Genomic DNA, 26,329 nt, shown 5'->3' on the forward strand with positions numbered 1-26,329 from the left:
TCTGTATGTGTCCCTAGGTCTGAAGTGGGTCTCTTATAGACAGCATATATACAGGTCTTGTTTCTGTATCCATTCAGCCAGTCTATATCTTTTGGTTGGAGCACTTAATGCATTTACATTTAAGGTAATTATCGATATGTATGTTCCTATTACCATTTTCTTACTTGTTTTGGGTTTGTTATTGTAGGTCTTTTCCTTCTCTAGTGTTTCCTGCCTAGAGAAATTCCTTTAGCATTTGTTGTAAAGCTGATTTGGTGGTGCTGAATTCTCTTAGCTTTTGCTTCTCTTTAAAGGTTTTAATTTCTCTGTCAAATCTGAATGAGATCCTTGCTGGGTAGAGTAATCTTGGTTGTAGGTTTTTCCCTTTTATCACTTTAAATATGTCCTGCCACTCCCTCTGGCTTGCAGAGTTTCTGCTGAAAGATCAGCTGTTAACCTTATGGGGATTCCCTTGTATGTTATTTGTTGCTTTTCCCTTGCTGCTTTTAATATTTTTTCTTTGTATTTAATTTTTGTTAGTTTGATTAATATGTGTCTTGGCATGTTTCTCCTTGGATTTATCCTGTATGGGACTCTCTGTGCTTCCTGGACTTGACTGACTATCTCCTTTCCCATATGAGGGAAGTTTTCAACTATAATCTCTTCAAATGTTTTCTCAGTCTCTTTCTTTTTCTCTTCTTCTTCTGGGACTCCTATAATTCAAACGTTGGTGTGTTTAATGTTGTCCCAGAGGTCTCTGAGACTGTCCTCAATTCTTTTCATTCCTTTTTCTTTATTCTGCTCTGTGGTAGTTATTTCCACTATTTTATCTTCCAGGTCACTTATCCGTTCTTCTGCCTCAGTTATTCTGCTATTGATTGCTTCTAGAGAATTTTTAATTTCATTTATTGTGTTATCATTGTTTGTTTGCTCTTTAGTTCTTCTAGTTCCTTGTTAAATGTTTCTTGTATTTCCTCCATTCTATTTCCAAGATTCTGGATCATCTTTACTATCATTACTCTGAATTCTTTTTTAGGTAGACTGCCTATTTCCTCTTCATTTGTTTGGTCTGGTGAGTTTTTACCTTGTTCCTTCATCTGCTGTGTATTTCTCTGTCTTCTCATTTTGCTTAACTTAGTGTGTCTGGGGTCTCCTTTTCACAGACTGCAGGTTCGTAGTTCCCGATTTTTTTGGTGTCTGCCCCCAGTGGGTGAGGTTGGTTTAGTGGCTTGTGTAAGCTTCCTGGTGGAGGGGACTGGTGCTGGGGTTCAGGTTTGGGTTTGGCCCTGCCTCTGCACGTAGGTCACCCTCTGGCATCTGTTCTTCACCCAGACAGGAGGGGGTTAAAGCCGCGAGTGATTCGAGGGCTCTGGCTCACTCAGGGCCAGGGGGAGAGAGGGGTACAGAATGCAGGGTGAGCCTGTGGTGGCAGAGGCCAGCGTGACGTGGCACCAGCCTGAGGCGCGCCATGTGTTCTCCCCGGGAAGTTGTCCCTGGATCACGGGACCCTGGCAGTGGCGGGCTGCACAGGCTTCTGGGAGGGGAGGTGTGGATAGTGACCTGTGCCTGCACACAGGCTTCTTGGTGGCTGCAGCAGCAGCCTTAGTGTTTCATGCCTGTCTCTGGTGTCTGCGCTGATAGCCACAGCATGTGCCCATCTCTGAAGCTCGTTTAAGCAGTGTTCTGAATCTCCTCTCCTCACGCACCCCAAAACAATGGTCTCTTGCTTCTTAGGCAGATCCAGACTTTTCCTGGACCCACTCCCAGCTAGCTGTGGCACACTAGCCCCATTCAGGGTGTGTTCACGCAACCAACCCCAGTCCTCTCCCTGGGATCTGAACTCCAAAGCCTGAGCCTCAGCTCCCAGCCCGCAGCCGTCCCGGTGGGTAAGCAGACAAGCCTCTCGGGCTGGTGAGTGCTGGTCGGCACCGATCCTCTGTGTGGGAATCTCTCCACCTTGCCCTCCGCACCCCTGTTGCTGTGCTCTCCTCCGGTCTCCGCCAGTGAAGGGGCTTCCTAGTGCGTGGAAACTTTTCATCCTTCACAGCTCCCTCCCAGAGGGGCATGTCCTGTCCCTATTCTTCTGGCTCTGTTTTACTTTTTTTCTTTTGCCCTACCCAGGTACGTGGGGAGTTTCTTGCCTTTTGGGAAGTCTGAGGTCTGCTGCCAGCATTCAGCAGGTGTTCTGTAGGAATTGTTCCACATGTAGATGTATTTTTGATGTATTCGTGGGGAGGAAGGTTATCTCCACGTCTTACTCCTCCGCCATCTTGAAGGTCCTCCGTGAATCACTTTTTTAAACAGCTTTCCCACCATTGTTTATGCTAACATCTTAATTGAGATAAAATTCACATATCATAAAGTTTACCTTTTTTTTTAAGTTTACCTTTTTAATGTATACAACTCAGTAGTTTTCAATGTGTTAAAGAACTGTGCATTCATCACCACTATCGAATTCCAGAATATCTGCATCACCCCCAAAAGAGGTCTCATTATGATGTGTTGAGGTAGGTTCATCAGTTGTATCAGATGTACCACTCAGGTGGGGATGTAGATAATGAGTGGAACCATGCATGTGTGGGGCCGCGCATATGTAGGAAATCTCTGTACCTTCCTCTCAATTTTGCTGTGAATTTAAAACTGCACTAAAACTATAATGTCTTTATAATAGAAGAAATCTCATGCCTATTAAGAGACATTTCTTACTCTCCCCACTTCCAGTCCCTGGCAACCACTAATCTACTTTTTATCTCTATGGATTTGTCTACTGTGGAATCATACAATATGTGGCCTTTTTGTCTAACTTCGTGCACGTAGCATAATGTTTTCAAGTTGTATCTATGCTGTAGTATGCATCCGTATTTCATTTTTTATAGCTGAATAATATTCCATTGTATGGATATACCACAATTGTTTATCTATTCACCAGGTGAGGGACATTTGGGTTGTTTCTACTTTTTGGCTGTTATGAATGTTTCTATGCATATCTGTATATAAATTTCTGTATGAACATATATTTTCAATTTCCTTGGGTATATACCTAGGAGTAGAATTACTGGGTCGTATGGTAATTCTGTGTTTCATTTTTTGAGGAACTACCAGAATGTTTTCAACAGAGGCTACACACTTGTACATTCCTACTAGTACTGAATGAAGGTTCCAATTTTTCCACATCCTCACAGATACTTGTTATTTTGCTTAAAAAAAAATATATATATATATATATTTTTGAATTAGACTTGGAGGGTATTATGCTAAGTGAAATGTCAGACAGAGAAAGACAAATACCGTATGATATCACTTATGTGTGGAATCCAAAAAGTACAACAAACTAGTGAATACAACAAAAAAGAAGCAGACTCACAGATATAGTGAACAAACTAGTGGTTACCAGTGGGGAGAGAGAGGGGAGGGGCAATATAGGGGTGGGGGAGTGGGACGTGCAAACTATTGAGTGTAAGACAGGTTACAAGCATTTTTAGTGTAACACAGGGAACAGAGCCAATATTTTGTAATAACTGTAAATGGAGTGTAACCTTTAAAAATTGTATAAAAAATAAATGCACAAAAAATAATATGTATATATAGGCATCTAACTGTGATTTTGACTTACATTTCCCTGATGACTAATGATGTAGAGCGTTTTTCTTGTGCTTCCTGGCCACTGGTATTTCTTTGGAGAAATGTTCAAATCCTTTACCCATTTTTAAATTAAATTGTTCGTCTCTTGTTTTGAGTTGTAAGAATTCTTTAAATAACCTGGACGTTAGATGTTTATTAAAGATATGATTTGCAAATATGCTTCTTCCATTCTGTGGGTTGTCTTTTCAGTTTCTTCACAGTGTCCTTTGATACACAGAATGTTTTATGCTTGCTGACATCTAATTTATCTATTTTTTCTTGAGTTGCTTGTGCTTTTGGTGTCATATCTAAAAAATAGTTGTCGAATCCAAGGTCACAAAGATTTACTCCTATGTTTTCTTCTAGGAGTGCTATAGTTTTAGCTCTTATTTTTCGGTTGTTGAGCCACACTGAGTTAATTTCTGTACAAACTGTGAGGCAGGAGTTCAGTTTCATTCTTTGCATGTAGATACCCCGTTGTACCAGTACCATTTGTTGAAAAGACTACTTTTTCCTCATCAAATGGTCTTAGCACCCTTGTCAAAAATGAATGGAAAATAACTGTATGGGTCTATTTTTGAACTCTACATTCTATTACATTGACCTATATATCTATACTTAGGATAGTACCACAATAGTTTGATTACTGTAGCTTTAGAGGAAGTTTAATATCAGAGATGTAAGCCCTTCAACTGTTTTTTTTCCCCAAGATTGTTTTGGCTGGTCTGAGTACCTTGCATTTTCATATGAAGTTTAGAATTGGCTTGTCAATTTCTGCAATAAAACTAATTGGGATTTTGATAGGGATTGGATTGAATCTGTAGATAAATTTGCGAAGTACTGCCATGTTAACACTATTACATCTTCTAATCCAGGAACATGGGGATAGCTTTCCACTTACCTAGGTCTTCTTTAATTTCTTTCAATTATCTTTGGTGATTTTCAGTGTACAAGTCTTATACTTATTTTGTTGATTTCTAAGTAACTTATTCCAGGGGTCCCCAACTCCTGGTCCATGGACCGCTACCAGTCCATGGCCTGTTAGGAACTGGGCTGCACAGCAGGAGGTGAGCGGCGGGCAAGTGATTTGAGCTCCATCTGTATTTACAGCCACACCCCATAGCTTGCATTACTGCCTGAGCTCCACCTCCTGTCGGATCAGCAGCAGCATTAGGTTCTCATAGGAGCGCGAACCCTACTGTGAATTGCGCATGTGAGGAATCTAGCTTGCTCGCTCCTTATGATGATCTGAGGTGGAGCCAAGGTGGTGATGCTGGCGCTGGGGAGCGGCTGCAAATACAGATTATCACTAGCAGAGAGGTTTGACTGCACAGAGATAATAAATCAATCACTTGCAGACTCATATCAAAACCCTATCAGTGAGTGGCAAGTGAAAACAAGCTCAGGGCTCCCAAAGATTCTGCATTATGGTGAGTTGTATAATTATTTCATTACATATTACAATTTAATAATAATAGAAATAAAGTGCACAATAAATGTAATGTGCTTGAATCATCCTGAAACCATCCCTCCCCACCCCCATACATGGAAAAATTGTCTTCCACGAAACCGATCCCCGGTGCCAAAAAGGTTGCAGACCGTTGACTTATTCCCTTTGAAACTAATGTAAGTGGAATCATTTCTAAATTTCATTTTTGAATTGTTCATTACGAGTATATAGGAATATAAATAATTTTTGTATAATGGTTTTGTATCTTCCAATGTCGCTGAACTCAGTTATTAGTTATAATATGTTTTATTTTTTGTGTCTGTGGATTCTTTAAGATTTTCTATACATGAGATCATGCCATCTATGAATAGAGATAGTTTTACTTCTTTTTTACCTGGGTGTCTTTTTTCTCCCTTACTTAATTGTTAGAATCTCCAATACAATGTTAAACAGAAATAGTGAGAGTGTCATCGTCAGAGAATTTACAAACAACAAATGCTGGAGAGGGTATGGAGAAAAGGAACCCTCTTGCACTGTTGGTGGGAGTGTAAATTGATACAGCCACTATAGATAACAGTATGGAGGTTCCTTAAAACACTAAAAATAGAATTACCGTATGATCCAGCAATCCCACTACTGGGCATATACCCTGAGAAAACCATAATTCAAAAAGACACATGCACCCCAATGTTCACTGCAGCTCTATTTACAATAGCCAGGACATAGAAGCAACCTAAATGCCCATCGACAGACAACTGGATAAAGAAGAAGTGGTACATATATACAATGGAATATTACTCACCCATAAAAAGGAAAGAAATTGGGTCATTTGTTGAGATGTGGATGGATCTAGAGACTGTCATACAGAGTGAAGTAAGTCAGAAAGAGAAAAACAAATATCGTATATTAATGTATATATGTGGAACCTAGAAAAATGGTACAGATGAACCGGTTTGCAGGGCAGAAACTGAGACACAGATGTAGAGAACAAACGTACGGACACCAAGGGGGAAAAGTGGCAGGGGGGTGGTGGTGGGGGTGGGATGAATTGGGCGGTTGGGATGGACATGTATACACTGATGTGCATAAAATTGATGACTAATAAGAACCTGCTATATAAAAAAAAATAAAATAAAATTCAAAATTTCAAAAAAATTGCATAATATGGGAAATATAGCCAACATTTTATAATAACTATAAATGGGGTATAACCTTTAAAAATTGTGAATCACTATATTGTACACCTGTAACTTATATAGTATTGTACATCAACTATACTTCAATTAAACCATGCAAAAAAAATTAAAAAAAAAAAAAGAAATAGTGAGAGTGAATATCCTTGTCTTATTCCTGATCTTAGCAGGAATACTTTCAGTATTTCACTGTTAAGTATAATATTAGCTATGGGCTTTTTATAGATGCTCTTTATAAGGTTGGGAAAGTTTCTTTCTTTGCTCGTTGAATGTTTTATCATGAAAGGATTCTGAACTTGGTCAAATGCTTATTCTGCATCTATTGAGATGACCATGTTTTTTTCTCCCTTTATCCTATTAATATGGGTGTATTACATTGATTTTTCATATGTTAAACCAAATTTTTCTCCTGGGATAAATCCCATTTGATCATGGTGTATAATCCTTTTTATATATTGCTGGTAATTTGGTTCTATTGGCTAGTATTTTGCTGAGGTTTTTGCATCTATATTCAAAAGAGATACTGATCTGTAGTTTTCTTGTGATACCTTCCTTGAGTTTTGGTTTCAGGGTACAAACTACTCTTTTTCCATTTAAGTTTTGTGATTATAGTTTAAACATACCTCAAAATTTGCCTGCACTTCTTGTACGTATCAAAAATTTTTTTACATTGCATTTTTTCCCCCTTCAAGTCTAATACCCATGTAGTCTATTTATTGAGGATGGGAACTTTTTTTTTTTTGTCCACACAAAGTGACATCTAATACGACAAGGGGAATGGACAGTTACACACTGTTTATATATGGTATAATGTTTTCCTATCATGACCCCCACATGTTTATCTTATGGGCAAAGGCTTTCTTCTTGCCCTAATCCCACCACTCTCTTGCTACTAAATTCTTACCACTCCATTAAAGCCCACTTCACATGTTACTTTCTCCATGAACTTTATCATAAAGGGTCTCTCTCTCTCTTTCCTCTCAGCTTCTATACAACTTATGTTTGAAACTTTCAATAATCCATCTCTACATATGTTTTTTTCTGTAGACTTTTGTGGACAATTTTTGTGTATTTTTCTTCCCTGAGAGATTTCTGATTCTGTTTTCTACTTCCTTTATTTCATCAGTAGTATCTAATATTTAGTTTATCCTTAGTTCACATTCAATATATGTTGTTTTTATAATTTTCTTAATTCATCCTCGATAACACACCCAGGAATGCCATTAGATATATGAAATTATTATATTTATAATGACACCATCTTTAAGCTCATCAAGCATAAATTAATACTTGTGAATTTTAATATATGCCAAGAATTTCCACCCAGTCAACAATTATCTAAACAAATTCAAAGCATGTAAAATAAATCTTTTTCATTGAAAGTGTATTACATCATTTTAAGGTATGGCACAATGAGAATTAGAACCTGGAAAAAATAAATTATATAATGGGTATTTACTTAGAAAAAATCTCAAAGTAAACTTATGCCCTTTCTCCCTTATAGCAGCTTGCTTTTCCAAGAATAAATGTGAGTACCTGGTGTCAGCAGCACCACTGAGGTGACAATCAGGGAGCAGATGACCAGGATGACAAGCAGTGCGATCGCTATGCCTTTCCAGTTTCTTTGTGGAGGATTACTCCCCACCAGCTCCTAAAGCAACAGCAGGAAAGAGAAACTCTGTGAGTAAAATAAGGAACTAAAATAAGCCAGTGGATACACTTCATTCAAATCAAGAGCTCAGGCGTATTCTCATCCTTGAAGCTATGATCAACTCCTTTCTCTGCCCTCTGCCTCAGTGTCCAAAGGCCCCAGGTTCTCTTCTCTATCCCATGGCAAAGCCTTATCTCAGGAAGAACTGGATATTATGTTTACAGCTTTTGTGTAACTTAATGCTTCTCCACCCAATAAACTAGATTCCACAGCATAGGGTGATTGTGGTGTTTCTTATTACAGCCAACCTATTAAGCCCCATCAAATCAAACCCAAGTACGATGAATTTTCCAGCCCTAAGACCTCTCTCATCTTTCTCTTCATTGACATCCACATTGTTAAGTCCTATTTCAGGCTACCAAATTCAAACATTTATTTAGCACATACTATGTGCCAATTTTAATCAACGTTTGCCTACTTCTCACCATCCTGGGCCTTTTCTTCCTTCTATAGTTCCTCAAACAAAGCTGTAAGACTTCCTAGGTCTTGCTAGTGCACTGGGTAACCCCCTACCCCTTTTCTAGGTTTAGTCCCCTCCAGGGGCCGCATTATAGCAGGTGTTGGGGGTATGAGGGGGACCTGGAGACATTGCTAAAGAATGCTAAAGGTTGAAAAGATCTAGGAAATTAATCAGGCATATTGGCTGCTGAGACCAAACTTTCAGTTCCTTTCAAATTAGGATGATTATATAATTTACAGTCCAAACTAGGATCATTTGCGAGACAAAGGGGGTAGTATTAATAATCAATAAATATAATAGTTACATACCAATAATTATTATTATTAATTATACAAGAGCAACTGGGACTCTCCAGGGCAAATTAAGTCATACGGTCACACTGCAAATGAACTACTGCCCCTTCTGCCTATACATAGATCACAAAATATTCTCTCTTATAGCGCCCACTATTGCGACTCGCATTAACTGCGAGTCAAAATGCAATAGGATGGAGATGGCCTCAAAAAGTAGGCAACGTGATATATAAATACACCCTTATCCAAGGCTGAAAGTTCATTAGAATGTACCAGATTTCTGTAAATCAAAATATAGATAATATTGAACCATGGGATAGTAAATAATATTTGACATCGAAATATTTAATATTGGCTATCTAGGTTATAGCATCAAGAAAAATTTGACTCCAAACTATTAATATTGGCCATCTAGGTTATCCAATTAAGAAAAATTCTGAGGACCATTAAAACCTTAGCAGGAAAGTGTTCTACAGCTTTTAGAAATTTCTGCCAGTATGCTTGTTTGCCATTGAGAACTGAATTTGCCTACTAAAAAGTGGCTTTTCAGCACTTAAAAATAAGACTAAACATGAGTATGAAATTACGACGAAAGGTTATACTGAGTTAACCTCATTTCCTATTGGATAGGGTTTTCTATGGGAGGAAGTCGCTGGCCAGTGACAAGAAGTGATCAGATCTCACTGATTCAGCAGCTTTTCATTTCATTTACAGAGGAAATAAGCCATTCTCACCAAAGCTGTGAATAGCATAAATCTTGCAGTAGTACTATTCCTAAGACCATGATAGGGTACGTGATCTCCCACAGAACCGAAGTGGACATTTCTCAAACACTGTTCAGATTAAATCCCAGGGTAACAATCAAAACCATAACGGTTTCATACTCAAGACTGAATCTTATCAAGATGAAGAATGATGAAATTAGTGGTATTGTCTTCATCAGCTCAAACAATGGATATCTTTCAAATCTTGTTTCTAATAATAATAATCTAGGATTCTAAAATTTGTTTTAAATATATCTATTAGATGCACTGATAGAAGTTTATATGAAAAAAAAAAAACCCTAAGACTTCTGCTTTGCATCAACTTCTTGAGCAGCCAGTAGCGTAACTAATTTCCTTGCAAAAGTGTACTTGAATGATGTTACAGTGATGTTCCCAGTAGGTCCCTCCCTGGCCCAAGTACGCTCACAATATGGTGTCCAGATCTAGGCTGGATATTGTCAGAGATGACGATGGACAGAGTGTTTCTACAAAGAGGACCCGAAGACAGAGACATTGCAAAATATGTCATATGAAGTAAGGCTGAAGGAAGGGTTCAGACTCAAAAACCAAATACTTAGTCTCTGTCTATTTGAATTATCACATGCCAGACAGAGGACTTCTTCTGCATAGTCCAGATGCCAGAGTTAGAACCAAAAGGAAATTTCACAGAGACAGAATTATGTATCAAAAAACCTTCAGAATTTCTAACTACTAGTATTGCTTCATGACAGAATGGGCTGCTTCACCAGGACGTAAGCAGGGTGGATGAACAGCTCCCAGGGATCCAGGAGGGCGAGCCCAGGGAGGAAGGTGGATATAAGAGATCTTCAAAATGTCTAACACAGTGTACATTCTATGGACACACAGGGCAGGGAAAAGAAAGATGAAGAACCATGAGGTGGCTCCAGTAAGTGGGAAAATGAATGAAAGGACAGTTCAGAAAGAGGACAAAGACTCTGCTCCCTGCATGCTCACTGTGCTAAGAACAGAAAAACAATTCAGGGTATATTACTGGATGGATGAATGCACAATAGGATAACCAAACAGGCGTTGATAGCAGAGCCCACTTAAGTGAAGTGATTCTGGATCACTGAGGCCATTTTTTAAGTAGAGATGAACCACACTTCTTTCAGGTAACATTCTTACTTTTAAAAAGCAGAGTAGGGCTTCCCTGGTGGCGCAGTGGTTGAGAGTCCGCCTGCCGATGCAGGGGACACAGGTTCGTGCCCCGGTCCGGGAGGATCCAACATGCCGCGGAGCAGCTAGGCCCATGAGCCATGGCCGCTGAGCCTGCGCGTCTGGAGCCTGTGCTCCGCAAAGGGAGAGGCCACAGCAGTGAGAGGCCCGCGTACCACACACAAAAAAAAAAAAAAAAAAAAAAGGCAGGGTAATTTTACCCACAGAAATGCAGACACTCTTTAGCCAAATTTCATTTTCAGAGTGCAGGTAATTTATTTTTTTAACTACACAAACAATATTACTACAATAATAATAGAAAACGAAGAGGAGAAAAAAAAAAAAAAACACGAACCATCTTGCTAATGGTTCCAAGAAAACAAAAGTTTTCATTTTTCCATCTTCCTCTCCAGTCCTGGTCGATATGCATATTTAATTTTTACACAGGTAAAACCAGAACATATATCTGGTTTTTGAGTTAGAATGCAGGTTAACAGTGAAAATCTAACTTGAACATCTAATTTGGCATCCCAGATTCAGACTTCCTCATCTTAACTTGCAGGAGTTGAATTATGGAAAATTTGAGTAGAACTGTTCTTGCTTCCCATGAAGGGCAAGAGAAGTTAATAAATTATCCCCTGAAATGTTGAGCTTCAGTAGTGTATCTCTCAACAGAATTACATATTTTTGCCTAGAATGATGAGATTGAGGCTGTAATATATTCTCTGTTCTGTTTGGTAATCATGCATATCTTACAGATGCAATAAAATGGAAAAGCATGCTTACAATTAAACACTGGCCTGAGAAGGTGAACAAATCTCCCATCCATCTATCCATCCATCCATCCAACCATCCATCCATTGATATTTTATCCAGGCTTACTCTGGCAAGCCCTGTTCTGAGACCCTGTTATGGCACTGTTATCAACCCGACAAGTCCAAAAGCTTTCATTTGTTCCATATTCCTTTCTTGTATTCTAGTGCAGGGATGGGGGACAAACAATAAACAGATAAACACACTAAGAGAAGAAGAAAAAAACAGGACCAAGGGGGTCTTGTCACCTCTTTGTATATAAAAAGGTCAGACAGACTTCCTAATAAAGAGACATTTGAACAGAAACTGAAAAAAGTACAGCTGGGAAGAAGCACATCAGACTGCTGTTGACTGAACTGTGTTCCCCCTTAAATCCATACGCTGATGCCTTAAACCTCAATGTGATGGTATATGAAGATGGAACCTTTGGGAGGTAATCGCGGTTAGGTGAGGTCATGAGGGTGGGGTCCTCGTGATAGGGTTAGTGCCCTTATAAGAAGAGACACCAGAAAGCCTGCCTCCCTTCTCTCCACCTGTATACGTGGAGAAAAGGCCGTGTGAGGACACAGAGAGAAGGTGACCATCTTCAACCCAAGGAGAGAGCCCTCACCAGATACCACAGCTGGCATCCTGATCTTGGACTTCCAGTCTCCAGAACTGTGAAAGATAAATCTCTGTGTTTAAGCTGCCTGGTCTATGGTGTTGTGTTATAGCAGCCCCAGACAGAGTAAGACACAGGCTGACATCTGAGGGCAAACAATCCAGGTAGAGGTAGAGGCAGGAATACAGTCTGTAAGATAGTGTGTGCTTTGGTGTGGAGGACAGCAAAGAGACAGGGGCCAGGGTGGCCATAGTGATGTGAGTGAGATGACCACACTGAGCAAGGAGGGTGGGAGTCTGGATGTCACAGTTCAGGAGAGTAGGGTCTGGATGCCACAGTGCGGGTTGGCTTTTCCTCTGAGTGCAAGGCATATGAGACAGCAGTGCATGAACCAGACTCCCACAAAAAGATCCCCAGGGGAGCTGCTTCATGGAGAGCAAAGAATATGGAAGCAAGGGTGGGCCCAGCAGGGACCCACTAGGAGGCCAGGGTGATGGAGGTGTGTCCCAGGTGGTAGTGGTACAGGTGGTGAGAAGTGGTTGATCCTGGGCACGTAATAGAAAACGTCAGTCAACCATGCTTTTGGGAGCAGATAATACACACCTAGGTGTCAGGACACATTTATGTACCCCTTTTGCATTTAGAGCCCTCTCTGAGGCTACTGTCTTCTGTGCTCAAGTAAAAAGCCCTTTGCACATCACTCCAAAGAAAGTCTCCCCTCCTTCCCTCTACCTCTGAGCCAAGCCTAAGCCCTCCCCACTCTCTGCTCCAGGAACCATTTCCTCCTGTGTCCCAACCCCCCACCCCCAGCTTCGCACATACCACTGACTTCTGTCTCCTGACACTCCTCTCTGGCAAACCCCTTCACATTCTTTAGTTGTCAGCTAAAATATCATCTCTCTCTGACATTTTAGGAAGCTGTGCCTGGTTTCACAGGCAGAGTTTATTATTCTTTTCAATTGGAAGCAACTGCAACACTTTGTAAATGCTTTTCTGTAACGTTACTGTGCTATGAAATGATGTATTGAATGCCTGTGTCATCGGCAGACTGGAAGCTACTTAAGGAAGTGGGCTGGATGTTCATGTTCCCAATGCCTGGTGCAAAGTCTAGGACACCACAGCGCCCAGGGACTGTGGGCTGAATGGATGAATGAATCCACAGATGCCTTTATGAGAAGGAACATTGTTGTTTGCCGGCACACCTGTCAGAGACGCAATTGCTGGTTGATGCAGAAAGTAAAGCGTTAATACAACCCCAACTGCATTAACTATGCCATAAATAGCAATCGGTCCTAAAAGACATAATGCAAACTGACATCTAAGTCTGGCAATCCCCTTGTCCCTAGTGACATAACTGTTGCTCATACTTATTTTTAACTCAGGCAAAAAGAAAACAAACGAGGAAGTAAAACCAAACTAAACGCTTTCCTAGGTCGTTTGGTTGTTTTAAATATAAAATTCGTCTTTCCAGAATGCTATTATCTTAGCAAGTCATGATTAGAGCTTGATTTTTTTTTTTTTTTTTTTGCGGTACGCGGGCCTCTCACTGTTGTGGCTTCTCCCATTGCCAGGCTCCGGACGCGCAGGCTCAGCGGCCATGGCTCACGGGCCCAGCCGCTCCGCGGCACGTGGGATCTTCCCGGACTGGGGCACGAACCCATGTTCCCTGCAACGGTAGGCGGACTCTGAACCACTGCGCCACCAAGGAAGCCCAAGAGCTTGATATTTTTGTGCCAATTTTACAACTGAAATGGAAGAAATACAGATTAAAACAATGCTTACAGACTCCACCACGTCCTGTGAACTGATTCAAGAATAAGTCCACGGCATGCTGCCTCCCTAAAATCGATGCATCTTATCTCATCCTGAGCTCCATCTGTCTCACAGAATTCCCTGCTGCCTTTATCAGACTTCATGCCTTCTGATGAGGAGCAGAGATCCAAATGAAAACTCAGGGGTGATTATTTCAAAAGTAGAAACTGAGACTACAAAGGTGGAGAAAAGAAAGGAAGGGGTGGGAAACTAGAGGAATCTAGAGCGTTGTTGTCACAGGATAAATGCAAACGTGTCTGAAAGCCCATTATAATTTATGAAAATTATAGATACCTGAATAAACATTGCTTTACTATTTACTGCGCTCACTACCAATGTCCCAGCAACATCTGACATACAATATGGGGAAAAGTCAAAAGCACATTAAATTTCCTGTACTTGATAAAGAAAGTAAACGATACAGAGATCACATTCCTTTCATCCACTCTTTGCATCCCAAGCTCTAATGAGGAGAAATCAGCATTTTAACTTTTGTTGGGTACCCAAAGTAGGGTGACGCAGGTTGCAGCTGTGAGACTCCACCACAAAGCAGTGCATTCCTCAAGCAGCAATAACCGACTTGCATGTTTCCATGCATCATAGGCACTTTGTTTAATGCACTGTGGGTATAGCCTCACGTGGCTAAAGGGACAAAGGAGCCGCGGCCAGCAGAAGTGAGACTGGAGGACGATTTCTGCATAATACTGAGGCCTCTCCTAAAGAAGCCCCCCGTCCTAGGAGGTCAGAGCACGGGAAGCTGCAAGGGCAGGAGCGCTGGGCGTGGCGGAAGGAGAGCAGGGCCCGCAGCGACAGCCGAGGTCCAGGCCTTGCCAGCCGTGATGGGAACAGCTGGCGATTCTGCATTTTATTTCCCGTGGCTGAAGGCAGAGGGGTCAATCAGATGGCCCACTCACCACAGAAGGAGGAAGTGAATTCAGTTGTTTTTCTCACAATAATCCATCTTTGAGCCAATCAATCTCCTCTTCTATCAAGCAGCTTTCAGAAGAATATTAAGACTAGAAGACTGTTTCTGGCTCTCAAAATGGAAAGAGACCTTCTCTGGGATATCACTAGATCCAAGCTTAGGTCACTGATAGTTTAAAATATTCCCAGAGAATATATGTGAATCAGCAGCTCAACAGAGACTGGATATCCTTCGCAGGGAGAGTTCTCCACTCCTTGAAATTCTTCCCTCCCGTGACTGTTGTTTTGTGTCTTCTAAGTACTTTGGGTGCTTTTGCTGGTTGTGAGCATGAGGAATAGATGAAAGCTGTGGCCACAAAATACTAATTAACGCCGATTCCATGTCGGTGACTCTGTAACTGACTATAGGGCTGGGGTGGGCTGGGCAGCCAATCCTGAAAGATGGAAGCAACCAATGCTGTGTGAGAGGGAGATAGTGCTCATGGTGAAGGGTGGAGCCTTACGCTTCAAAAAGCTTCTGTTGATTTCACTCATTAGAAATTAAATTTGGGGACTTCCCTGGCAGTCCAGTGGTTAGGACTTCGCCTTCCAATGCAGGGGGTGTGGGTTCGATCCCTGGATGGGGAGCTAAGATCCCACATGCCTCACGGCCAAAAAGCCAAAAAACATAAAACAGAAGCAATATTGTAACAAATTCAATAAAGACTTTAAAAATGGTCCACATCAAAAAAATATCTTGAAAAAGAAAAAGAAATTAAATTTGGTTGACAGGCCCTTCTTTCGACGTCTGGCAGTTAATTACAAATCATCACCGCCTTAGTGACAGAGAGGAGCTGACACGCCCGCGCTATCAGACCCATGCTCCGGTGACCCCTTTCCCTGGGCACTGTCTCTCCATCATCTTCCTCCGGGTTATACGGATGCCCCACTCCTTAGGTTATCCTGGGCTCTCACCACCTGTTCTCTGTCAGCCTTACAGACTGATCTGGGATCCACTCTCCTTTTCTCCTATGGATTTGGAAACTACCGAGGTTGACTTATGTAACATGAATTTAACATAACATTACCGCCTGAGGGCACAGCACTTTGAAATCGAATCCACCACTATTACTAAGGCAGCTGTCACCCTCTACCTGCAACTCAACAAAACTGTTGGAGGAGTAATCTCCTGTTCTACCAGTTCCTCTAGAAAAGGAAGAAGAAGACCAAACAGGCAAAATATTGAGTGTAATTATCTATCTCTTAAAACTTCTTCTTCATTATTTTTTACTTGCAAACTCATCACCAGAAATGAAATTATTTTAGGCTCTTCAGTTTAACTGACTGTGTCTGATAGCTTCTTTATGAAATTAATTCAAAATGTTAAGTCATTCTTACCTTCACAGCTCAGGCTAACTTGGACCTATTTTGATAGAATGTTTTAAAGGTATCATGTTGTCCCATAAATCACAAGAGCAAGGGCACTACGACCCCATCACCGTCGGAAGAAATTTCACAATATATCATGCCCAAGAGAAACCCCTTTCAGTAAAAATATGGCTATGAAAGTAAGTGGCAGCATTTAAAATCGAGCATTTGAATCTCACATTGCTGTGTATGGTAACGATGCCTTCAAAGCATCTTTAGACACCGTCTGTCCTTGCCTTGACTCACTGAAACCCACAGGTAATTGGGAGACAAGTTTCCTATACCAGGGCAGCTTTTTAGCAAGCTCAACACGTCATTTCCCGATGTCACAAATCCCTGCAGGCACTCAATAAATATTAAGTAACTAACAAACAAGACTCAAAGGCAAGAACCACCAGCAATTTAACGACAGAGTCTAAAATAATTTAGCTCATTTTTTCAAAAGGGCTCGCCACCCTGATGCAACCGTCTGTCAAAGTACTAGATGCCTCTTGACAAATGATCCCAACTGCCCTCCTCTCCCATTCATGGGTGCCAGAGCTATGTTTCCACACTGTGAGTGCCCCCCTCACTGCCTCAGCCTCAAGTAACTGGCCCAAAATGGGTCAGAAGTCTGCTCCAGGATTTTAGGGGTGGGGTTAAAATACTGTAGTAGGGAAGAGCCCCTGTACTCTCTTACAAGTTAATCACTAAAGAGTGTTGCCTATAAGCTTCAATTATACATAACGGCCCATCTCTGGGAACCCTGCTTCCCAGGCAATAAGTGTTAAGCTAAAATACCTTTGTCTAGCTCACAGGAAACATCCTGACTGGGCCCACCTGTGAACGACTGCAGGGAGGAAGAAATTATCACATCCCCTCCAGAGGCTGATGGGAACCAGTACGTGTTTGATTTTATCCCCTCCCCTTTCAGTATAAAAAGAAGCCTGAATTCTAACTCAGGCAAGATGGTTCCTTGGGGAAGGAGTCCACCATCTTCTCGGTCTGCTGGATTTCCAAATAAAGATGCTGTTCCTTTCCCCAACAACTGGGTTCCAGATTTATTGGCCTGTCGTGTGGCAAGCAGTACGAGCTTGGACTCGGTAACACTATTCCAATTTATTCTTGCCTTTGTCACGCAACACCAGGATGGAAGCGGAGGGGGGTGGCAGGAGGTGTCTACTCCCATATGGCATACGGCTTCGGAAGGAAGGAGAGCAGGCTTACAGAATATGAAGAATGAGTTACACCAACACACAAAGAGACAAGAAGAAAAGAGAGAGAAGAGTCCCTATTGGTTTGAATTTCTTGACCTAATTTTTCTCCCGAGGCCTAAATAAATTTTTCCCTTAGATTTAACAGCACACTCCTGTTTCTTTATGAAATATTTTATTTCCCATTTTACTTAAACTAGTGTGAGCTGATTTCTGACACTTGAGAACAAAGAATCTGACACGTGTCACTAAGGACGTCCAGCCCAGCAGCCAGGATCCAGTCAGCGCTCCGTTTCCAGGAGGCATCCTGTGCTCCTTACTGAGGTCGCACGCTCCACTGTGCACAGCATCTTATGGCCAAATCCACACTCGAAAATGAGGTGAAATTTTAACTACGTGCCTGGTTTATAATATCAAAATAAAGAATTTTCTAATTGGACACATAGTTTTCTTTGAAAAGACCAGCTTTTCCATAAGTACGTATAGTTACTTTTCCCAGGGAAACGCTGAGTGAAATTTAGCAATTACCTTCACAGATCCCCAAGGATCCACACTTGTCATTACCCATCAGTGTTGGAGTGTAGCCCCCTCTGTGACAGGAGGGGCTCATTCAAATTAAAGCAAATGCCAGCCAAGACAGCTGGCACAGCCAAGTGTTCATGAGCATCTTGAGAGGGTGGACTGTTCCTGAGGTATTCACTATATTTAGGTCCCAATTCCTCAAAGGAAAAGCTCCAGAATTTTTAAATTATAGCTGGCCTAGAGTGGCTCTGTTCAGTAGATCCATATGTAACAGCTATTTTTATAATCAAGAATGGTCTATAAGTTACAGATGTAGAAAACAAACTTATGATTTCCAGGGGGAAGTGGGGGGAGGGATAAATTGGGAGACTGGGATTGACATACACACACTACTACATATAAAATAGATAACTAATAAGGACCTACTGCATAGCACAAGGAACTCTACTCAGTGCTCTGTAATATGGGAACAGAATCTTAAAAAGAGTGGATATATGTATAACAGATTCACTTCCCTGTACACCTGAAACTAACACAACATTGTAAATCAACGATACTCCAATTAAAAAAAAAAGAATGGTCTATACCAGCATTTTCATATAATTCAGTCTAATAGAAAGACATACAGCGTCAGAGAAATTATGACCTACAGGGATACAAGTGATAAACCATCTTGATGCCATCTGCAACCTAATCCCCTTTGCCATGTAAACTAACATGTCCACAGGTTTGTGAGTTTGGGAGCTGGACATCTTTGGGGTGGGGGCGAGGTCATTATTTTGCCAACCACAGGGTGTATTCCATGTAATGAAATGTTATACCTCAATGGAAATACCAACCTTCTACTACATGCACAGCCAGAGGAAGACCACAAGTATAACTGTAAGTGAGTTGGATTAGACACTAAAGAATATACACCGCATAATTCCATTTACGTAAAGTTCAACACTGAGCAACACTGTGCCCCAAATATAGGGCGCACCCTTGAGTCTATAAAGACAAACAAGAAAGGAATTTCTATAAAATTCAGGATGTTGTATAATTTAGGGGGGAAAGAGGAGTCCCCGCTGGAGAGGGGGAGGCAAGATGCAGGAGTTTTAGAGGTGCTGGCAGGACTCTCTCCTGACCTGGATAGAAGTTAAAGGGCTGTGTCAGGCCACACTCATCTGCTCCGCTATTTGCTTGCATGTTATATAGTTTTTATATTGTAGTATTTCACAGTGCAAAGGTAAACCATGCACAGTGTATAGCAGCTTTGGGACAGAGCACTGGCCGAGAGCGGTGACATAAGGAGATACTTCCTAGCACTCACACCCAGGGGGAAACAACATCAGGCCAAGGAAATGACACAATGAGACATGTCTGATGGCCAGAAAGACAAGGTGCTGAGAGAAAGTCTAATGATGGGGGGGTGGGGGTGGTCAGGGTGGGACCAAGGCAGCAGGCAAGGCTCTCTGAGGAGGTGAAATTTAATTTGAGCATTGCAGGATGTGCAGGAACTAGTCAGGTGAGTGGCTGGGAAGGTTTTCCACGTGGAGGGAGCCCAGTGCAGAGGGCATGAGCCTGGTACTCAGTGCACCTCTGGCGTGCGGTGTCCAGGATGACGCTGGAGGGGGAAGGCACTGATAAAACCTGGCCGGTTTTGTAGACGATGCCATGTATTTTGTGTTGAATCCAAAATGCAACTGAAAGTCAGTGAAGGATTCTGTAAGCCACTCGTAATAACTTCTAGAAGAAGGCAGGCATTAATTGTTTATTTTATTTATTGACATCAGAAAAAGTACACTGAGAAGGACCAGGATTGGTTACTTCTCCCATTGTGCCTAAAATATGTCAAATATCAGGCCAAGGTGAAATCAAATACCTCCAAAAGGAAAATATTTACATAGCAACTACTAAAATTATTGACAGAAAATAAACCACACAAACTGAACCGCGGGATCTCCCATTACAGGGCTCCAGTCTACTGTCTAAATGTATTTTCTTTCTAATATTTATTCACCATGAACAGCACTGACATAAATTTCTTTTATGTATCATGGACCATTTACCATAAGTAGAAAGTAGCAACAAATTACAAAATCAACGGTGCGTGTATCTCAGGATGGTGAAACAGCTTTCTAATCTTGTATTTCCATATCCAGAGGACGACAAATGACTTTAAGACTGCAAGAACAAGTTGCAAATAACATTTAGCAACTGACACACGTCCATCAATATCTATCAATATCTATCAGCCTGTTGGATGCACACACCCATTTCTGTTCTACTGGCTCATTTACTTAATCTTCGTTATTGGTGGCTCTTATCTTTCATCAAGGGCACAACAAAGATAATAGTTGGCCAGTAATTGCCCAAGGAACCTAAGAGTGGACCGAAGCAGAAAGCACGACTCTGAGTGGTCCCCAGGTCACTGAGATGGCAATGGGGCTGTGGTGAGGAATCCTCACCGGTGAAGTTAGTGGGACACGGGCCGCCCTGCACAGCCCTTGGGAGGGAGTCATAAGACCACTTGGGATGGTGTGATTCCTCCTCTTCCTGCCTCTGCTGCTCCCTCAAGGCCCCTCCACCACCTTGCTCACACAGCTGATGCCCCCTGAATCCAGGATTAATTAATCGATTGATTTTCTTTTTTTAAATTGAAGTATAATTGATTTAAAATGTTGTGTTAGTTTCAGGTGTACAGCAAAGTGACTTCATCATACATACATATATATCCATTCTTTTTCAGATTCTTTTCCCATATAGGTCATTACAGTGTATTGAGTAGAGTTCCCTGTGCTGTACAGCAGGTCCTTGTTTATTTTATATACAGTAGTGTGTATATGTTAATCCAAACCTCCTAATTTATCCCTTCCTGCTTCCCCCTTTGGTAATCATGAATTTGTTCTCTATGTCTGTGAGTGTCTTTCTGTTTTGTAAATAAGTTCATTTGTATTGAATCCAGGATTTCAATGAAATTCCCTGCCCTCTGGCACAGCCACGAGCACAAAAGCAACAACAACAAAGAAGTTTCAGAGTCCAAGAAGCACTGTTCAAACAGGCTGAAAGGGGTTTCCCCGGTGGTGCAGTGGTTGAGAGTCCGCCTGCTGATGCAGGGGACACGGGTTAGTGCCCGGGTCCGGGAGGATCCCACATGCCGCGGAGCGGCTGGGCCCCTGAGCCATGGCCGCTGAGCCTGCGCATCCGGAGCCTGTGCTCCGCAGCGGGAGAGGCCACAACAGTGAGAGGCCCGAGTACCGCAAAAAAAACCAAAACAAACAAACAAAAAAAAAAACAGGCTGAAGAGAAGCAAATACCCAGAGAGGAATTCACTCTGCTCTGCAGACCAAAAGATAAAGCGCCCTGATTAGAAAACGCTAATGATCTCAGTAACACCCAGCACAGCGCAGGGAGCAGCTCAGAACAAAAGGTGGAGAAAAGAAGAAATATGAATAAAAGAATTTAAAATGCACTGAGGGAGAAAAATGGAAGAGAATATCAGACACCGGACGAGTGAGAAGCACCTGGTGACACTAAAGACAGAAGAAGCAGCTGGAAGAGGCCAGTCTGGATCCCTGGGTGGGGCAAACAGCAGGCACATCCAAAGACCTACAGGTCCTACTGCATCTGGGTGCAAAATCACGCCACTGCATTAGTAACAAAAGGGAAAATGCAGTTTACGGTGTTGGGTTTTTTTTTAACAGCAGCTATTTACATGGCACATTCTTAAATAATTTCTACCTGAAAATATTAAAACAAAGTCTGCACTTGAAGTGGCAAAATTTTAGATACCTGTAAGTTACACACATCAAGAACAAGCCAGGTAAGTATATATTTTAAACCAAATTCATACTGTTAATTTTTTATTTTAATTTGATCAATCCAGTTTAAGTCATTACCTTATTATGATCCAATGTCTTTAAATACTGCACTTAAACTTAAGGATATCATTACTGCTGTGACAGGTAAAACTGTTTTTTTTTTTTTAAATAACCACAATTTTTGATGTATTCAGGAGACCCAAGGCATGGGTTTAACCATGATGTGTAGAACACGAAAGGAAAAACAGAAATATTTGTTTTACTTTGGATATTATGTAACAGATGAAGAGACCCTGTGGGGAGCTTAAAGGGAAGCAAACAGTGACTATCTTGTTGGAAAATTGGATCTACAAGGAAATGTCAAGGTAATTAGTCTACTTATCTGAAGAAAAATGGCCCAGACCAGAACTTAATTACCATCTCCAAATATAGCCATCCAAAGATTTTTGGACAAAAGAAGTAATTATCTAGTCCCTAGGAAAGAAACAAATTAACACCACAAGAAAGATTACTTGAAATGCGTATTTCTCAAAATGCTGCTAGAGAATTTCTGAGAACCCCTGGATGTGATGTTAAAATGCAGATTCCTGCGGCCTCTGAACCCTCCTGAACTGAAGTCTCTGGGGGTTGGAGCAGAGACCAGTCATGTTTTAGTCTGCACAGGTGATGTTTATAATGACGAAGGTATGAGAACCAGTATCCACAGGAACTTCTCACCACATACCTGTGCCCAGGTAAATCAGTTTAGCAAATTCCCTTAAAATTGGTTTAAGAATGGAATGTTCAGGCTGCCGTCTTGAGACACAGTTCAGAGCTTAATGTTCTGCTCAGGGTCGCCAATCCCACCGGATGCAAAGCCCAGCTCATCTTCTCCAATATGCTTTACCCTCTCATCTTCCAAAGGGAGAGTTCAAGGGCACCTGTGCTGGGGCTTCTCCCTTTGCCCCTTCCCAACTTCACTCTGCCCCCACTGCTCCGTGTCCTGGAAGGCTGGCCTCTGACACTACAAGCTGCCCCCCTGCACATCTTTGCTGATGGCTTCAGATTGGTCAAGAGATAAAAAAAGAATGAAATAATGCCGTTGGCATCAACATGGATGGACCTAGAGATTATCATACTAAGTGAAGTAAGTCAGACAAAGACAAATACTGCATGATATCACTTATATGCGGAATCTAAAAAAAACTGATAAAGATGAACTTATTTGCAAAACAGAAGTATACTCACAGACACAGAAGAAAACCTTATGGTTACAAAAGGGAAGGGGGGAGTGGGATAAATTAGGAGGTTGGGACTGACATATACACAGTACTATATATAAAATAGATAATCAACAAGGGCCTACTGTATAGCACGGGGAACTCTACTCAATATTTTGTACTAACCTATAAGGGAAAAGAATCTGAAAAAGAATATGTATACTTTATATATATAAAACTGAATCCCTTGGCTGTACACCTGAAACTAACACAACATTTTAAATCAACTATACTTCAAAAAATAAATGAATGAAACAGGTTGGCCCACAGGAGGTCCGGGTAGGAGACATCTGGGAAGGAGGAGAGGGCCAGGGACTCCCTGCTCTGCCCAGGTTGCCTGGTCCGGGCAGCTTCCTCTCAGGATTACATCCCCTGGGGGTCCGCTCTTTGCCCCTTCAGGCTTAGTTTAGGACAGGTATCATCAGTTTCAGGGGGCTGCTATTCCCTGGGGCTCACGTCTCTGATTGCTCCCTTAACCCTCCTCATACCAGCTGCAAACAGTCCTGAACCATGTGAGCTGGATTAGGCTTCCTGCCGTGACCCTGAATGCCCTAAAGCTGAACCGTACCCGCCACGAGAGGAGGAAGCATTTATTATTTGTTACACTCAGCTAGCTCTCAGCCTCAGCCTAGACTGACTGGTCTCCTTCCCATTAAATGTGAAGTTCCTCTAGGGAACCTCCTGCCACAGTGCCACATACAGTATTTTCTAAGATCCTGAATGAATTATTTGCTTTCCAGATTGATCAGAATGTATAAAGTACACAGCCAGGAGGAGGTCTTGCTTGAACTGCAGTTGCCTTGTCCATGCAAGGGGATAAACAGTTCACATCTAACATTCATACAGTTTCTCAAGTCTACACCACTGAGGGTTCACTGCTGCACGTGCTTAGGGACACCCTCAAAAGCTGAAGACACTGCTTTGCTTGAAACTCGTAAGAGCCTTTCTATTTTCCTTACTGGTATTTCTCTCTAGCTGATGGGAAACCTTAACTTTCTTTTCTGACAATGTTAATTGAAGAGGTCTTGAGGAAAGCCAATTTTCTTGCTCAGAATATTAGAATAAGAGGCACAAAAGGTTTCTACCTATTAAACATATCAGTGGCACTGTCCACCTGTGACTGTTACCCAAATCACAAATTCACGTTCTCTACAACACTTAACAATTACATGAAAGTAAGGGTTTGTGAGGACAATTTTTCAAATGCAAAATTCCACTCACTGGCATGGAATAGAATAGTTTGGAAACATGCCCACGTGGGAACAAGATTCTGGCTGGCATCTTCCGGCACCAGTGCCCACCCCGCCGCTGGGCTGGCTTCACTGACTGCAGTCTTAGTGCACCTCTCATCAGAGACCACTCGCTGCCTGAGATTTCCCCTCACCTCACCAGAAGCAGTGTGGGTGACCGGTCACATGGTCACCAGAGAACTCACGATGTTTTATGCCCACTCCTGTGTCTTACCTGTTTCAGTAAAACTCAGTTTAAAAATGAAGCTCAGGGCTTCCCTGGTGGTGCAGTGGTTGAGAGTCCGCCTGCCGATGCAGGGGACACGGGTTTGTGCCCCGGTCTGGGAGGATCCCACATGCTGTGGAGCGGCTGGGCCCGTGAGCCATGGCCGCTGAGCCTGCGCGTCCGGAGCCTGTGCTCCGCAACGGGAGAGGCCACAGCAGTGAGAGGCCCGTGTACCGCAAAAAAAAAAAAAAGAAGCTCAGAGCTTCCCTGGTGGCGCAGTGGTTGAGAATCTGCCTGCTAAGGCAGGGGACATGGGTTTGAGCCCTGGTCTGGGAGGATCCCACATGCCGCGGAGCAACTAGGCCCGTGAGCCACAACTACTGAGCCTGCGCGTCTGGAGTCTGTGCTCCGCAACAAGAGAGGCCGCGATAGTGAGAGGCCCGCGCATCACGATGAAGAGTGGCCCCCGCTTGCCACAACTAGAGAAAGCCCTCGCACAGAAACAAAGACCCAACACAGCAAAAATAAATGAATTAATTAATAAACTCCTACCCTCAACATCTTTAAAAAAAAAAGCTCAGCATATGTAAGCTTTTAGCTAGCACCTACTGGTAAGTAAACAAGTAAATAAATAGATGAATAAATAAATAACCACAAAAACTCAAATGGATTATAGAATTCATTACAGCTGCTCACAGGCTGTCCTAAACATGACCGTGGGGTACAAACAACAGCACTTTCTTTCCTGACTGCAGAGGGGAGATACGTACCTATTTCCTACCTGAAGCCCCCAGTCGGTGTTGAGAAAGGAGTCTACCCCTGTTGAAGGGCTAGCTCATTTTACCATGTTACCCCCATTTCCCCCAAATGTTGAGAAATCTATCAAACAACGAATTTCAAGTTACTCAGGGCCGTAAATATTTGAGTAATAAACTGTGACTACGGTTATTAAGTGATGGCAACACTGGCATTCAGCACCAGAATGTACGAATATTGTAAATATTCTTGTAAAACAGCAGTTACCTATGAGCAATTTTCAAGAGAATCATAAAAATAACACACAAGATATCACAAAACCCAGCCAGCTTGGTACATGGGGTTCACTAGAACCTAACTACTTAAAACTAGCCTTATTTAACATAATTGCAGGTTAACTGAATTGAAGATAAAGGACTTTGACTATTATTTCCACTGCTCACTTCTTTGAATGATTTGGACAACAGAAACTACTTTATGGAGATGACCTTCCTATTCTCACCTCCCTCTTCTGTCCAGGGAGGTGGGAGGTGGCGAAGCCAAGGGTCAGGACCAGACGAGATCCAGTTTCCAGCCCTGAGATTGGGCCATGGGGGTGATGGGCCCAGGCTGCACCTGCAGGGCACAGGGCTGAGGGCGTCGGAGTCTGTCCTGGACCACTGGGCAGGCTCTGGGAGAAGTGGAGGGTCCTGCCCTCACGGGACACGTCTCTTCACCTACCCTGTGGTTGCTGTGGCACGTGTCTCGTCCTTCCTACGGAGCGCTCCTGGAATAAGCACCTTGGGGACAGGACCTCATTATGAGCCATCACCGTAGGATCAGGGCTTAGTAGTGGTGACGTTCGACACACAATGCTTGTTTCCTGAATGGAAAAGACTTAACTCCACTTGGGGAAAGAAGCATTCAAATGACCCTGGGCCTTAGAAATCCAGACACAGCTGGACTTGCCTCCACCTCTGCTAGCTAAGTGACTGTCTTCAGTCAGTTTGGGCCCCTGTAACAAAAAAGCACAGACTGGGCAGCTTAAGCAACAGAAATGGATTCCTCACAGTTCTAGGCTGGAAGTCCCATACCAACTAAACACTGGCACTTGCCATCTGCCTCTACAAGGACTAAGTCACGAACCGCTGCAGCCAC

At 42.3% G+C, this 26,329-nt stretch overlaps 1 protein-coding gene across 5 annotated transcripts in view; it reads right to left on the reverse strand.

Moving 5' to 3' along the window:
• DPP6 (dipeptidyl peptidase like 6) overlaps positions 1-26,329 on the reverse strand; it is a 1,029,560-nt gene that overhangs the window by 398,807 nt on the left and 604,424 nt on the right. For all 5 annotated transcript variants that reach the window (XM_060305069.2, XM_060305068.1, XM_060305071.1 and 2 more), the window contains exon 2: positions 7,780-7,894. In XM_060305069.2, coding sequence (XP_060161052.1) covers positions 7,780-7,894 — 115 coding nt within the window. The remainder of the gene's footprint in view (positions 1-7,779; positions 7,895-26,329) is intronic.

Source organism: Globicephala melas, chromosome 9, assembly GCF_963455315.2.
Source record: "Globicephala melas chromosome 9, mGloMel1.2, whole genome shotgun sequence".
In the NCBI taxonomy this organism is placed as follows: domain Eukaryota; kingdom Metazoa; phylum Chordata; class Mammalia; order Artiodactyla; family Delphinidae; genus Globicephala; species Globicephala melas.